General features: G+C 48.0%; 1 protein-coding gene across 1 annotated transcript; it reads right to left on the bottom strand.

Moving 5' to 3' along the window:
- Positions 1 to 573: 573 nt before the first annotated feature.
- On the bottom strand, positions 574 to 14104 carry LOC136147917 (sodium-dependent phosphate transport protein 2B). The gene is made up of 12 exons (XM_065907266.1): positions 13993 to 14104; positions 13756 to 13890; positions 12746 to 12874; positions 11150 to 11293; positions 9855 to 9966; positions 7615 to 7810; positions 6633 to 6728; positions 6102 to 6222; positions 4745 to 4912; positions 3266 to 3382; positions 3046 to 3170; positions 574 to 1437 (listed from the first exon to the last, which is right to left on the bottom strand). Exons 1-12 carry the CDS (start codon positions 14102 to 14104, stop codon positions 811 to 813), a joined length of 2082 nt encoding a protein of 693 aa, XP_065763338.1. The 3' UTR covers positions 574 to 810.
- Positions 14105 to 14536: the final 432 nt, after the last annotated feature.

The following is a 14536-nucleotide window of genomic DNA, read 5'->3' as shown; positions in this document are numbered from 1 at the left end:
CAGGGGGCAGAGTGGAGGGGACTCGGAACCGGCATATCTTACTCCAGAAGACTCAGCAGAGGTGATTTTTATCAGCGCTAGGCTTTGGCCAGAACATATGCTGATTTGGTTTTTAAATCAGCTGGGTTAAGAAGCACCCAAGGCTCTTGTGGCAGAGATGAACCATCTCCCTCAAATGTTCCCCAATTCCCAGCTCTCAACCTCCACCTGCCAGCTCAGGGCCAGGACTGCTCTTATGAAAACCCTGCCAGGGGATGTGAGGAGCCCTGAGAAGGGGAAAAGGCCACACCGACGTATTCTCCAAATCCCAGACAATTGCACCATTTCCCCTGGATTGGTCTGCCCTTGGACTGTAAGGGAGCAGCTGCTCTTGGTTGAACCCAGTCTTTGGTAAAAGAGAGAAGCCTGAGCTGGATCATAATAAAGAAAGGTGTACTGAATATGCACCTCTGAGAACCTGCCTTAAACTCCTCCCTTGGGGCTTTTCCTTTGGAAGAGGAAAAGGGGGGAAAAAAGACCTATTGACCAACCCAGCTGTGTGCTGGGGCAATTGTGATCATCTCTCTGGCCAGGTTTCACTAATTCTCTCTCAGTGTTGTTTTGCCCCTTCCCGAGCCTCGAAGGCACAGGGAGCCTGGGGCTGGGATGGAACTGCTGTGTGGGCTTGATACACTGGGCCAAGGGAATGAGAGCTGGGATGGATGTCATTTCTCAGTGGGGAAGGAATTCCCCTGAAATGGAGGAAGAACCAGGAGGGAGGGAGAGCGTGTGGACTATGGGGCCCTCCTCCCGCCTCCGGGCAGCCCCTACCTACAAGGCTGTGACGCTGGAAATGGTTTTGGTGCCTGAGGCATCCACCGCAGACTTGGTGACCCCATCCCAGGCCTCTTTGTCCATGGCCAAGTTATCGAATGCCTCAGGGGCCTTGATGGGCTCGTCCTTCACCTCCTCCAGGTCTTCGCAGCACCTGGAGCAACGGCAGCACGTGGAGCAGCCACACAGCTCACAGCAGACACGGCAGCAGACCCGGCAGCAACAGCAGCAGCGCCTCTGGAAGCAGCTGGTGAGGGAGGTGATGAGCTTGTCCCAGGGCTCCAGGGAGCGCAGCCACACGGGCAGGAAGGCCCAGCTTCGGAGCTTCTGGGGCAAGGCGCCAGGGCAGAAGGACTGCAGGATCTTGAGGACCAGCACCAGTAAGATCACAAGGACGATGGGCGAAGCCACGCCCACCAGCACTGGCCAGCCAATCAGGGAGAGGCCAAAGACCGCCAGAGGGATCAGGAAGAAGAAGAAGACCAAGTAGACGATGGCGAACCAGCGGTACTTAGCTGAGATGCTGCCCAGCCGTTTGGCCAGGTAAATGGGCAGGCGAGTGAACGGGATTGGGTACCACAGAATGATGCCTGAGATGTTGAAGAAAAAGTGGCACAGGGCAATCTGAAAAGCAAGGGGTTGGAGAGGTGAACGGGTCTGCCGCACGGCGGCATCGGAGAGAAGAGAGCGTCATCTAGAAGTGGAGTCATGGGTCTTCCTCACCTTCGTAGCTCAGCCCAGAGTTGGAGAGATTACATTAGCTGGGGGCCTAATACGTTTTTTCGTGTGTGTCGCGGGGAGGCCGTGGGGACGGGGACGGGCAAGGTTGGGAGAGGGGAAGGCAAGGGAAGTGACCACCTGAATCACAGTTTAGTTTATAGGGCCTGAAGTCCATTACGCCACATCTAACAATGAACTTTGAGAAATTGAAGCACTATGAGGTTAAGCGATTTTCCTCAAGTCACACAGATGGGAGACGGGATTCAAACCCAGATAGCCTGGCTCCAGGGGCCACACGCTTTGTACTTTCCTATATGTTCCCACCAGGCACCGAGCATGATGTTAGGGGTTTTGGACCAGCCCTATCTGATACATTAGTCACTATCCACTGAGATGTGGCATAAGTGTAAAATACCCACTGTATTTCCAAGATAGTCCAAAAAAGTTGTAAATGACTTTCCTGGTAGTCCAGTGGTTAAGAATCCACCGGCCAATGCAGCGGACATGGGTTTGATCCCTGGTGCAGGAAGATTTCACATGCTAGGAGCAACTAAGCAAGCTTGTGCACAACAATTACTGAGGCTGCGCTCTAGAGCCCATGCTTCCACACGGGAAGCTACCACAACGGGAAGCCCACTCAAGGCAACAAAGATAGCTCCCACTCACTGCAACTAGATAAAGCCCATGTGCAGCAACGAAGACCCAGTGCAGCCAAAAGCAAATTAATAAGTGGATTAATAAATTAATTTTTAATAAAGGAATATAAAATATCATTTTTAATATCAGTTATATGTTGAAATGATAATGGTTCAATCAAACACATTAAAATTAATCTCCCTGTTCCTTTTTGACTCCTAAAACTGCGGTACTAAAAGTTTCAGATTTCATGAGTAATTCACATATTCTGTATTCATTCTATACTTCTATTGACAGCATGGCTTTAGACAGAGTCTCATCAGATCTTTAAAATAATCCTAGTGAGCTAGAGATTATGGTTCCTGTGTTTCAGATGAGGGAATTGATGCTCAAAGGTCAGGTCACCTGTCTAAGGGCACTGGGTGTGTAAATGGGGGACAGTGATTCAGACATCAAAGGTCATCTTGCCCAAGGTCACCTAGCTGATCCAGGCAAGGCAGATCCTCCTGATTCTTCTCAACGCAAGGCTTAGGACACAAGTGACCTCTCATTGTCCAGGCAGAGTTTGCCAAGAGGAGGGCAAGGCGACAGGAAGTAGTATCTATTGTTTCTGGAATACCCTTTCCTCCTCCAGCAAAACAGCCACCACACCTTTGTTTAAACAACCTCTAGTGACGGGAGCCTGACTACCACTCTAGGGAGCTGGTGCCTTTGGTTGTTCTCAAATCTGTCTCCCTGAGGCATCTCCACCTCACAGTTTTGGACACAACAGAGAAAAGCTTGACTTGGTTTCTTGTTTAGAAACCACGTGCTTACAAGACCATGGATGGGTTTGGATCCCTCCCAGAGCCCCTGTCCCGTGAAGCATTTCCTTACCTGGAGTGAGCTCTTCAAAGTATTGCCTGGGCTGGCTAAGGCGGCCAAGATGGCGGTGGTGGTGGTGCCGATGTTGGCACCTAGCGTTAGTGGATATGCTCTTTTAACGGATATCACACCGATGCCTGGGGGGATGAAAATACAAAGCCCGTGGCATCAGCCCCAGAGGATGGCAGGAGATGCTAATGGCAGACAGAGGGAGACCTGGGGAGAAACTCACCGATCAGTGGGGTCATAGCAGATGTGAACACAGAGCTGCTCTGAACGATGAAGGTCATGCCTGCCCCCACAAGGATGGCCAGGTAGCCAGTCACCCAGCCAAAGGGGTAAGGGAAATCTGAAAGACAGAGGATAAGAGATGCATCACAATCCTTCTGGAGGAGGCATGGGTTGGGAGGCCCAGCAGGCATCTCCCTTGGACCCAGGCAGCACAACTGGGCCAGAGGTTTAGGTTGTGTAAACTCCTCTCCATGCCCACACAGAAGTCAGAAGCTGCAAACTGGATTTTTTAGCATTCTTTCACCTTGCATATTCGAATGGTAGAAGCAAGGATGTGTTGCCAAGACAAAATCACATATTCACTGGAGTTCCGAATGCTGAACACATCTGTTATGCATGAAATGTCTGTGTCATTTCCCCCACCCCGAATCCATGTGTTAAAACCCTAACCCCTAATGTGACTGTATTAGGCAGTGAGGCCTTTGAGAGATGAATAGGTCATGAGGTTGCAGTCCTCAGGAGTGGACTAGTGCCCTTATAGAAGGGAGAGCTTGTCCACCTGAGGACATGGTGAAAAGACAGCCATCTGTAAACCAGGAAGTGGATTCTCACCAGAACTCAATTGTGCTGGCACCCTGACCTTAGACCTCCCAGTCTCCAAGACTCTGTGAAACAAATTTCTGTTGTTTAAACCATCCAGTCTATGAGAATTTGTTACAGTGGTTGCACTAAGATGTCACCCAAATAACAGCAAAGCACTCTGAGCATTGAGACTCTAGCTTTCCTCCTGTCTTGGTCTCCCAGTCCTGCACACCCTCCACTTTTGTTTCCACTTAAAGGGGCACTGAGGATGTGAAGCAGATGGACGCCCCAGAGACCCTGTTCTTGGCACCACCAGTCCAGGACCATGCCCCGCATAGCAAAAAGCACCTAGAGAAGAGTCACTCAGCTCACGCTCATGACACCCTTGGGAGGTAGACATCCTCAGCCCCATTTCACAGGCAGAGTTCATGGGGTATGTTTTCATTGGCCAGGATGCCATTCTCAGCAATAGAGTCTCACTGGCTATTTCAAAATGCTGATGTATTTATCCAGAACCACATGTTCTTCCCAAGAGCTGAAGGGAAGTAAGGGTCACAGTAGACTTCTGCTACCCTTTATTACCTAAGGGATCCTGATGGACTCAGTAAGTCCTGGGCCAACAGGGAACCTGGTAGGAAGGAAGGCCTAACTCACAGCATTTGAACTTAAGCAGGCTCTTTCTCCAGACCTTGCAAACAAATGCTTCCCAGGCTCCACTCAAAACACTAAGGAGGATTTCGAGGGCAAGTGGCATCGTAACTTTCACAGCTTCTCAGAGCCAAGACAGAAACTCCATGTGGAGGCTGTTTCTAGAAGAGAATCAACAGGAGTTCCCCTCTGGGGAGGGGCACAGTGACACCACCCCTAGAAGGTCCAGAATGAGAGGCGGCAAGCTTACCAGTGTTGATTGTCTTCTTGATGACAGTAGCCACCTGCCCCCTGAGCACAGAGCCTAAGAGCTTGACCATTAGGATCAGGCAGGCACAGAGGATCAGCAGGGAGGTTACGAGCAGGATGGTACCGACAATAGCATCTGAGAGGTTCAAATTCACGAAGATGTGCCGGCCTGGAGAGACCATAGACAGCCCATGTTAGGAGGGCATGGAGCCTCTGGTGGCCACAGATTGTTATTGATTCCCCAACATCCTTCTCTCTCAAAGGAACAGAATCTTGGTTGTCAGCTTGACACAGGGCGGCCCAGAATAAAGACCACTCTTTCAAGCCTCCCTTGTAGCTAAGTATAACCCTGAGGTTATGTTTAGGCCAATGGGATCTCATGAGGGTGAAGATGTAGTAAAATCCAGGAGCAGACTCAAGGTTCCAGCTCCATTCTTCTGCCTCTAAATCCCATTCCGTGTTTTATTCATGATAATGAGGATACCTACAAGTATTCAGGGAGCAAGTTGGGACAGGAAGGGCAAGTCAGAGTGGGAGCAACTGTTAATTATAAAACTGCTTGTGTTTTCTTTTCTTTTTTAAATCCCTGTGTGTCCCCATGTTGATTCCAGAAAAACCGTGGTTATTTTAATGGATGTACAGCAGCTACAATACAAGAGGTGATACATTCACATGATTCTGTGAGGGAAACCACAACTGGAGTAGTAAGGTATATGGCTCAGAATTAATGTGGGGATGGATGGAGAGGAGGAGAGGCAGAGATACGCAAATGGACACATAAGGAATAAATAATTAGAAGAAATAGCATCAGGGCCATAAAAGAGTCCAGAGGCAGCAGTATAGCTTCTTAAAGAAATGGAGCATCACTGCTCCAATTGGAGCAGTCAGCTCGCTGCTTTCTTCAGTGCTATAGCCCCAGTGCCTCAAATGGGGCCTACTGTACAACAGGGACTCCTGACTCAAGGGTGATGGTATCTGCTGTGTATATGCCCCACACCACCTTCAAATCAGGCTGTCATCTCCCTACAGTTACTGCCAAAGAGATACCAAAGCCCATGGAGGGAGTGCTCTGGAATCTGTTGATGAGTTCTGAATTGGTTTGAAATGGCCAGAAGAACTGAGTTCCAGGTCCTAGCTCTTCCCCTTACAGGGGGACCTTTAGCCTGCCCCCTGGTCCCCATGCCTCAGTTTCTTCTGCTGTGAAAGCTCACAGCTCACTGTCCCATGTAGGATTGGTGTTCACTGACTCTCACTGCCCTTCTTTGCCTCACTCACTGGGGCTCCACACAGACAGGAAATCACCACCATCACCCCAGACAGCCTGTCCCAATGGCTGACGCTCTTTGAGTTCCACTCACACTTGGCCATGTTCTCCTTGTAGGTCACGTTCTTGATGGTCCAGGTGTACAAACCATCCGTCCAACAGAGGGAAGGGGAGGTGCAGTTCTCAGGCGAGGGGACGGTGACATTTCTCTCAGTCTGGGTGGCAAACATGAGAAATACTATGCATCGTCTACAACCCTCACTTCTGGTGGGGAATGGAGGGAAATTCAGGGCATCAGGGAGGCTCCATAAGTGTGGTGCACTGCTTTCACAAATCCCTCCATAAATGGAAGCAAGGTGGCAGCCAGAGGTAGGCCAGGAGACATGAACATAATTAGCCAGGAATAACATGTCCATAATGTGGGCTGGTCCTGTCTGTCCTACAGCATGTTTGTCCATCTGGAATTCAAGGACTTAAGGATTCTCACTGGCTAGATTTGACTTTTCAGGAATCCTTGATTTTTCTTTCTCCCGACCTTTTATATGTCTGAACTGAAGGCAAGATCTTACTTTATCCAGTACAGAAAAAAGGGCTAACTCAGCGAGCAATATTCTGAGAAACTTACCACGTTGGTAAAAGTTTTGCACCAAATCTTGATCAAACTTTTGTTTTGGACCGACTCATCATTCATTGCAATTTGGTTGAGAATATCTTTATCCAGCTGAGGAAAACAATGGACAAAAGAGAGTTAGCCCATTGTCAAAACCACTGTGGGACAGATGTTAAACTGTTAAGAGGGGCTCTGAGGATGTGAACCAGATTGCAGCGGTGAGCTGGGGCTCACCCTATCTGCACTCTCAGGGTGGAGCATAGCACCTTTATGTCAGTGAGTGCTCAGTAAATGAAGGACTGGTATGAACAATGGACCTGTATCTAGGAAGCATGTAGTAGAATATTCATTGGATAATCAAATAAGAGAAAGAAAAATGAAGGTAAGAGTGAATGAGCAAGGTCCAAGCTGGCCCCTTCTCCAAGGCAACATCTACAAAGCCTTCTTCCATTTATTTCAACAATATGGACAGACCCTGGTGCGCAGAGGGATAAGATTTGAGGAAAGGCAGTAAACTCTTCCTCTCTGGTTGTGAGTAGGATGTGACTTTAATCAGTGAGCCCAGGGGTGCCGAGGTCAGAGGCAGGAACGAATTGTCCCATGGAGTGTCCTTGATTCTCGAGAAGCGCTCACTACCACCCACCACTCCCACGCAGATGATCCAAGTGTGCTGAAGTCACAGAGATAATAAATACCAATTTCTCCAGGAGAAGTGGATGGCAGAGGATGAGATGGTTAGATAGCATCACCAACTCAACAAACCTGAATTTGAGCAAACTCCAGGGGATAGTGAAGGACAGGGGAGCCTGGTGTGCTGCAGTCCATGGGGTCACAAAACGTCTGACACGACTGAACAACTGAACAAAACTCCAGCCCATCTGGTGTTCCTGAAGTTCTGCCTCCCTTGGTTTTTTTCAGCAGCAGCTAAAGGGCAGTGATTACAGACCCTCATCCATCTCTTCCATCCCCTTTCCCTCTATGCAGGAAGCCAGGTTACCTGGATAATGAGCTTTGTGAAGGGATCTGTGATAACTTTCAGAAGTTCTGGGGCTTCCTCTCCATTCTTGAAGTGGAAGCTCTCCACTACGAAGTTGGTCAGGCGCTCCAGGTAGCCGGTGGCGGCCTCCAGAGGCAAGAGCACCAGCACGGAGAGCCAGTTGAAGAAGTCATGGACGGTGGCCCCCGCAAAGGCCCTGCAGGAGAACCCCACCCCGAGACAGATCAGTCATCGAGTGACAGGGTACCACCTAGGCAGGTCATCACTTGCAGGTGACTTACAGGTGTCCCTGCCAGGTGTCACCTACCTATATGCATATAGGTATGCAATCTCACTTTTCTTCTTACAGCAATCCCCAAAGTGAGAGGTATTAATACTACCCCCTGCCCCAGCCATTCATCAGATGGAGAAACTGAGGACCAGCAAACACAGGAATTGAAGATCACTGCACAGTACTGGGCCCAGGAATCTCATCTCCTACTGCCTGGCAGCGCCTTTCCTACCAGATCAGACAGTGGACAGTTTGCTCTGCGTGGTGGAAGGGAACTATCAATAGAGGTTATTTTGGCTGCAGTTATTAATGCAGCAAGTGGCTGTTTGAAAAAACTTCATCAAGATTGCTTCTGAATCGTGCATACTGAACACAATCTTCCTTTAGAAATTTGCAATTTGTTTGCAAGTACAAATTTTTAGTTATGCTTATGGCAGAGGGTGATTTAAGACATTTTCATACATTGCTGACTCAAAGTGTTACAAATATTTCTTTGTAGTTTGGAAACTGTTAAAAAGCCTTATAGGTGTTTGATATAGTTGTTGTTGTTTCAGGAATCTATCCAGGAAAAAATTACCAGAAAAAAATAATATACATCTCCAAAGATGTTATTGAAAGCAATCCATTTAAATTATCTCCAAAAGGGGTGAGCTAGATCAATTATAGTCCATGTGTAAGCACTTTCATCTTTATACATCCAGAGGTAAAAATCAGTGTAACAGTGAAAAGAACCCAGAATTTCCAATAAGAAAACCTGAATCGAGTCCCAGCTATACTCCTCAGCGAAGTTACTTAACCTATTTATGCTTCTATATTAATAAAATGGTGCATAGAAAAGTCTACTCAGTTTCTTAAGATCAAATTAGCAAACACCCTGGGTGACAGGTATTAGACCTCAGAACATTTTATCACGGACCAGGAGTTCAGCTATCGTTGACAGAAAATGAATGGTTCTGAGAACATCCGGTGCCTGCCAGCTCACCCATGGACGAGGCATGGTGTTTGCTGACCACCCCAGCAGCCTGTTTAATGTCATCTGTCTGATGTGACAGTTGCAGTATAGTTGGTGTATAATACTGTATAAGCTACAGGTGTTCAATATGGTGACTCACAATTTTAAAAGGTTTCATTCCATTTATTAGAAAATATTGGCTCTATGTCCTATAGTGTATTTTATACCTAATAGTTTGTACCTCTTACTTCCCTATTCCTATCTTGCTCATCCCCCTTTATGTTTCCGGAATGGTAACCACTAGCTTGTTCTCATATCTGTGAGTCTGCTTCTTTCTTGTTTTATTCATTAGTTTGTTGTATTTTTTAGATTCTAGATATCAGTGATAGCATACAATTTTTGTCTTTCCCTGTATGACTTATTTCGGACACTTAGGTTGCTTCCATATCCTGACAATTCTAAATAATGCTGCTATGATCATTGGGGATGCATTGTACCTTTGCAAATTGGTGTTTTTGGCTGTGTTGGATGGGGACTGTTTCACTATTTTAATAAACTCTGGAAAAACCCATAACCAGTCAGAAGAGAGGCTGGGCATTGTGTTTAATGGACGCTTTAGGAAGTCAGAATTATTTCCAAGTGAGATAGTAAATGCTATTTTAACTGGCCTTGTTTTAACTATGCCACAGGTCAAGCTTCTAGCTAAAACTTGCATTCAGGCAGCCCTGACTAGGTGCCAGGCACCTTGCTAAGTATTTATCTATACGATTGTGTTAATTTCTTTAGGCAACATGGAGGTTGATAGATACTGTTATCCAAGCTCTGCATTCAGGGAGCTGAGTTACCACCCGATAAGTATGTGATCCGAGCCTCCAGCCCTACTCCACTGTAGCTACTTCTAACAGGTCCAGGGATAACAAACATGCTCTCCTAACAACCGACAGTTAGGAAAACTCGATCAACCCCTATATGGGCCTGGTGGCGGCCAAGGCTGACCAAGGTGGCCAAGCCTCCTACCTTCTGAACTCTTTCCGATCTCCTGCCTGCATGAGCGCCACGAGGGTGTTGGTAATTGAAGTCCCGATGTTGGCCCCCATGACGATGGGGATGGCAGCACGCACGGGCAGCACTGGAGGGTGGGAAAGAGTAAGCTAGCAAGTTAGCAAAGTTGAGGAAGCTGTCTTGGCTGTGTTCCTGATGTGGCCCAAGGCAAACTGACCTCATTCAGGCAGGTAATTCCCTAAAGCACTAGGTCTTAATCTCTTTAGGGTCTGACCTCACTGTGAATCTGAAAAAAACTTGGGTATCTCACTATAGAAATAGGCACATATGCCAAAAAAGATTAAAATAAAAAATTTCAGGACTTAATTGAGAGAATTCAGAGACTCTACAAAATCCTCCTGTTTAAAAGTTTCAGTTTAAAAGTTCCACTTTAAGTCCCTCTGTCCCCCCATTCCAGAGGGCAGGGTAGCTTAAGAAGACCAGGAAACAATGTGTAAGGACTTGTGTATTTATTATGGAAAATTCATCGCAATATCTTTTTCCCACAAAATTAATACATCGCCATATGTTCTAATGTATAAAAGCTTAAAAGTACGTTTATAAAAGTAAATATAAAAGTAAATGTCATAAAGGTATTAAGAATTATTAAAAAGTATAAGTTATAAAAGTAGAAAAGTACTTTGCAGAAGCAATGAATATTTTTCTAACTTGGTCCTCAAAAAGTTGTTCTACTTTATTTTAGATAAAAATACTGGTTTGAGTTGAAAATTAAACCAGTTCAAAGTGGCTCCCCTCAGAGGGTCTATCTCAACATAGCCAGGGCAAACATTGAGTGGGTTCAGGTTTGTAACGTCAGGTCCCCAAGCACAGATACCTCAAGGCCAACATGTGATGTGATTACATGAGGTTTTATTCTTAGCCCTGAGAGCAATGATGGACATGCTCTAAATTTATGTGGTTCAATATGGCAGCCATTAGCCACATGTGATCCCTTGAAATACAGCTCTTGCAACTCATCAGCTGAATTCAAGGTTAAATGAAACAGCCACATGTAGCTAGTGGCTACTAGACTAGACAACACAGTTCTAGAGAAATCGCAACTGAGCCTTCAAGTGTTGGGGCCAATTTAAGGCTCAGCCCTGGGAAGGGAAACAGGAGGATGCCCGCTGTCTAAGCAGAGCACATCATAATTGCACAAGTTAGGAAAGTGATGGCAACAAGCCTGGACATATTCAGAGTAAATGCCAGCCTCCCCAGCAGAACAGGGAAATGCCTGAAATGCGTCTGGGCCCTCGGGTTTCTGGACTCACATGAGGAGGCCACCATGCTGACGACGATGGACGTGGAGGTGCTGGAACTCTGCACCAGGACTGTCACCAGAACCCCAATCACCATCCCCGCCAAGGGGTTGGACATGATGGAGTTGTTGTTGAAGAATTTCCCAGCTACCTTTCCTGAAAAACAAACCCATAGCCATGCGATGGTCGTTAGGTGGGCGCTGAGTGACCAGCCTCAAGTTACTGGCCGGTGGCTCTAGGTACCAGCCTCCAGACTTGCTGGTGGTATCTCAGGCGTCTTGCTTCTTCCTTCTCCCCAGTGCTGCTCGAATCCCACCCACCCCTATTCCTCTTGTCCCTTCACCAAGTACCTTCCTATCCTTTAACCACGTTCATCAGCAAGCCCTCCTCTAGTCATCTTTGATCACGAATCTGGCCTCAGCTCTGTACTTCATTTGATGAATGCCAGTGCATCTCCTGATGGCCTTGTTCTGGTCAGGGATGTATTCCAAACTTACAAGATTTATCCACGTAGATCTTCTCGTTCTTCTCTATCCAACCCCTTCGATTCAAGCCCCTAGCCCCAGTCCATAACCCCTTCGATTCAAGCCCCTAGCCCCAGTCCATAACTGAACACTAGGAGCATCACTTGAGAGTGTGTTCTGAGACCATCAATCCATCCCCGCAATTAATGTTTAAAAGAAGGCTGAGAGTGGGGAGTGGAATGCCTTGTCTGAGAGACAGCAAGGCCCTTGCTGATGCTGTGTGGGAGGGCGGACCGGAGTGGCATTCAGCAAGTCAGTCTGCCCCTCACACTCCCCCAGCTCTCCTAGACCACAAAGATGAGTTCTCAAGAACAGAACCAAAGGATGCATAAATCTACGGTCTTCCATGTCAACAGATCTCAGTTTGAATCCCACTAGGCCAATTACAGGCTGTGAAACTCGGTGCTGGGTACAACCTTCTAGAGCCTTGGCCCACTCCTCTGTAAGTGGGAAGGACTTTGGGAAGGAATGGTTAAGACAATGCCCCTACGTCAGTAGGCACTTCAAGGGCTGGCTCTTACTACTGTTGCCCATCGGGGGTGGGCAGGTGAGCAAGCATACAGTCATTTCACTTCTGGGTCCCCTCACCCCTCATTTCCATGCTCAGGCCTGGGAGGTGTTTGGGCAACTGCAGTGAAGCAGATCCCCCAACAAGGGACCCCTGTCCTTCTCCAGCAAAGGACCAACTTTGAGTTTGAGTAGTTGCTTTAGACTAAGAGCCCTCTTAGGCAATGGTCCCCTCTGGTGGGGAGGCCCCAAGACAGCCAGAAACCCTCACGTAAGCCTTTAGGTCAAACAGCTTCCTGTCTGGGGATCGCAGACAAACACAAGGAGCTGACCACTTGCCCTTGGCACTGGCTCTGGCCTGGCCTAAGCCATTTCAGCCAGCCTATCATAACCCTCTCATGGGCATTGGTTTTCTCTTCTGTGAAATGGGGCATGACCTCAGATGATCTCAGGTGACTTCCATTCTAGAACACTCGGGTAGACTGCAACTCCATGGGGCTTGCTGAGTTGTGACTTTCTGAAATAAATTCACAGAAATCAAACCCCCACCCCGGACCTTTGACCTCTCCATCCATACCTCCAACCAGCTGGAAGGCACTGCTGAGGACATCCAAGGAGCACACGAAGAAGTAGAGAAACACCAGAAGTAAAATAAATTTCCCAATCCCTTGGAAGACGCAGAGAATCTTCCCTTTGGTGTCTCTCTCTGGAGGAGGGGAAAAGGCATGGCTGAAACACTGAGAAGTTTGATGACCAGCTCAGAACTCTCCCAACTCCCCTCCTAGCCAGGCAGCTATAGTCTTAAATCTAGCAAGACCTAGCAATGGGATGCATTCATGGCTGGCTGTAGTTTTCAAAGTAATTACCACTGGAGTCCATTCAGTTGAAACCTGTGGTGAAATGTCTAAAGGATTGGGCTCTTGGGGAGGAGGGGGTTGGTGAGGTCGTGGGCTCACAGGGGCAAGAGCAGTGTCACTGATGAGCCACTTAAGAGCACTTGCCCCCTGCTAAATGCAAGGTCAGAGATAAAGGCTTTTCTAAGCACCTTCAGAACCACACAGAATATTTTCAACAAACTGGCTGCAAGGTAGCAATCACAGCCTCCATCTGGGGAGGGTCTGGACCCTCGTAGGTCCTGGAAACCTACATCCTCAGCTGTCATTTTCTCCACTCACTTTTAAAGTGGTTCTCACGTCCTCCTTCTACCTGACCTGCAGACTAATCTTACTGCTTGGAACAGAAGTGCGGTATCTGCTTGGATCTCTGCTGTTTTGTCTATGTAGACTGCCTTCTATAATCTCTGATGCCCACATTGAGGTCCCCAACCCCCAGGTGTCTCAGAGATGGGGCCTGTCCATTTCCTGCTGCACAGGGTCTGGTCTGGTTATAACCTGGTTCATTTGTTGAATGAATGAATGAAAGGATAAAAGATCCCCCAGTCATCACTGGAGGCTTCACTCTTAAAGTCAGGACCTTCGCTTGAACAATCGAAGGGAAAAGATGACCCAAGGTGACACCGTAAAGTCGTGATCTCAGTCTCTTGCCAACGGACAGTCCCCTCCGCCTGCCTCAGCTGCCCTCATTTACCTGACCACTTGATCCCCGTGTCCTTAAGCTCGGGCAGGTCCCAGGGGTCTTCCACCTCGGTGGGCTCCTCGATCAGTGCCGCAGTGGAATGAGACGGAACAAGTTCTATCTTGGTGATAGGGGCACCGGTGTCATCTGCCCGGACAAGCAGAGAAGGCCATGAGAATGAGGAACCAGGCCCGGGTCTCCTGGGGCCTTCCCAAGGGGGCCAGCCCAGGGCTGGAGGGGGGCGCTTACCTTTTTCAGTCTCCTTGCCTTTCTCAGGCTTGGCAGACTGCTCACCATCGGCCTTTACAGTGTATTTCTCCGAGGAAGGCTGGGCATTTTCCAACTCAGGCCAAGGAGCCATGGTCTGTGAGAGGAAAACAGCTTAAAGAAGCAGCCGATGAAAGGAAGCCCATTCAGTTTCCACAGGAAGAGACAGTGGTTGCAAAGATTCATGCTTGTACGTCCTAAGTGTGGACCCTCAAGCACCGTGTTTCATGCCTCTGGGGGCCTCCCTCCCTCACTCACCCAGGCTGTCACTAAACCAAATCACTGTTTTCTATGTTTCCATCCTAGCCTCAAATCCGTACACCAGTTGAGCCTCCTCTGGTTGCTCTGTCTGTCTTGGTCTGTCGTGACTCTCTCCTTTAGTCAGAAAGGGAACACGAAGCCATTCATCTTCATCAACTCGTGGTCCCAATAAGCGCTAACCATCATCCAATGGGCACCCCATCTGCTTCTCATGACAAGACAAGTTCTCCTGCAGATCAGCTACAGACCTCACCTACTGGACTTG

This window comes from Muntiacus reevesi, chromosome 16 (genome assembly GCF_963930625.1).
Source record: "Muntiacus reevesi chromosome 16, mMunRee1.1, whole genome shotgun sequence".
Classification (NCBI taxonomy): Eukaryota; Metazoa; Chordata; class Mammalia; order Artiodactyla; family Cervidae; genus Muntiacus; species Muntiacus reevesi.
The sequence above is the reverse complement of the archived record's forward strand: the minus strand, read 5'-3'. Positions and strand labels throughout refer to the sequence as shown.

Excerpts from the sequence above, each read along its gene's own strand:
- LOC136147917 (XM_065907266.1), bottom strand. The coding sequence starts at position 14,104 with ATGGCTCCTTGGCCTGAGTTGGAAAATGCCCAGCCTTCCTCGGAGAAA. Across the intron at positions 11,294-12,745 it reads TGCCTTCCAGCTGGTTGGAG|GAAAGGTAGCTGGGAAATTC; the intron begins GTATGGATGGAG and ends TTTGTTTTTCAG. Across the intron at positions 1,438-3,045 it reads CTTTGAAGAGCTCACTCCAG|ATTGCCCTGTGCCACTTTTT; the intron begins GTAAGGAAATGC and ends CTTGCTTTTCAG.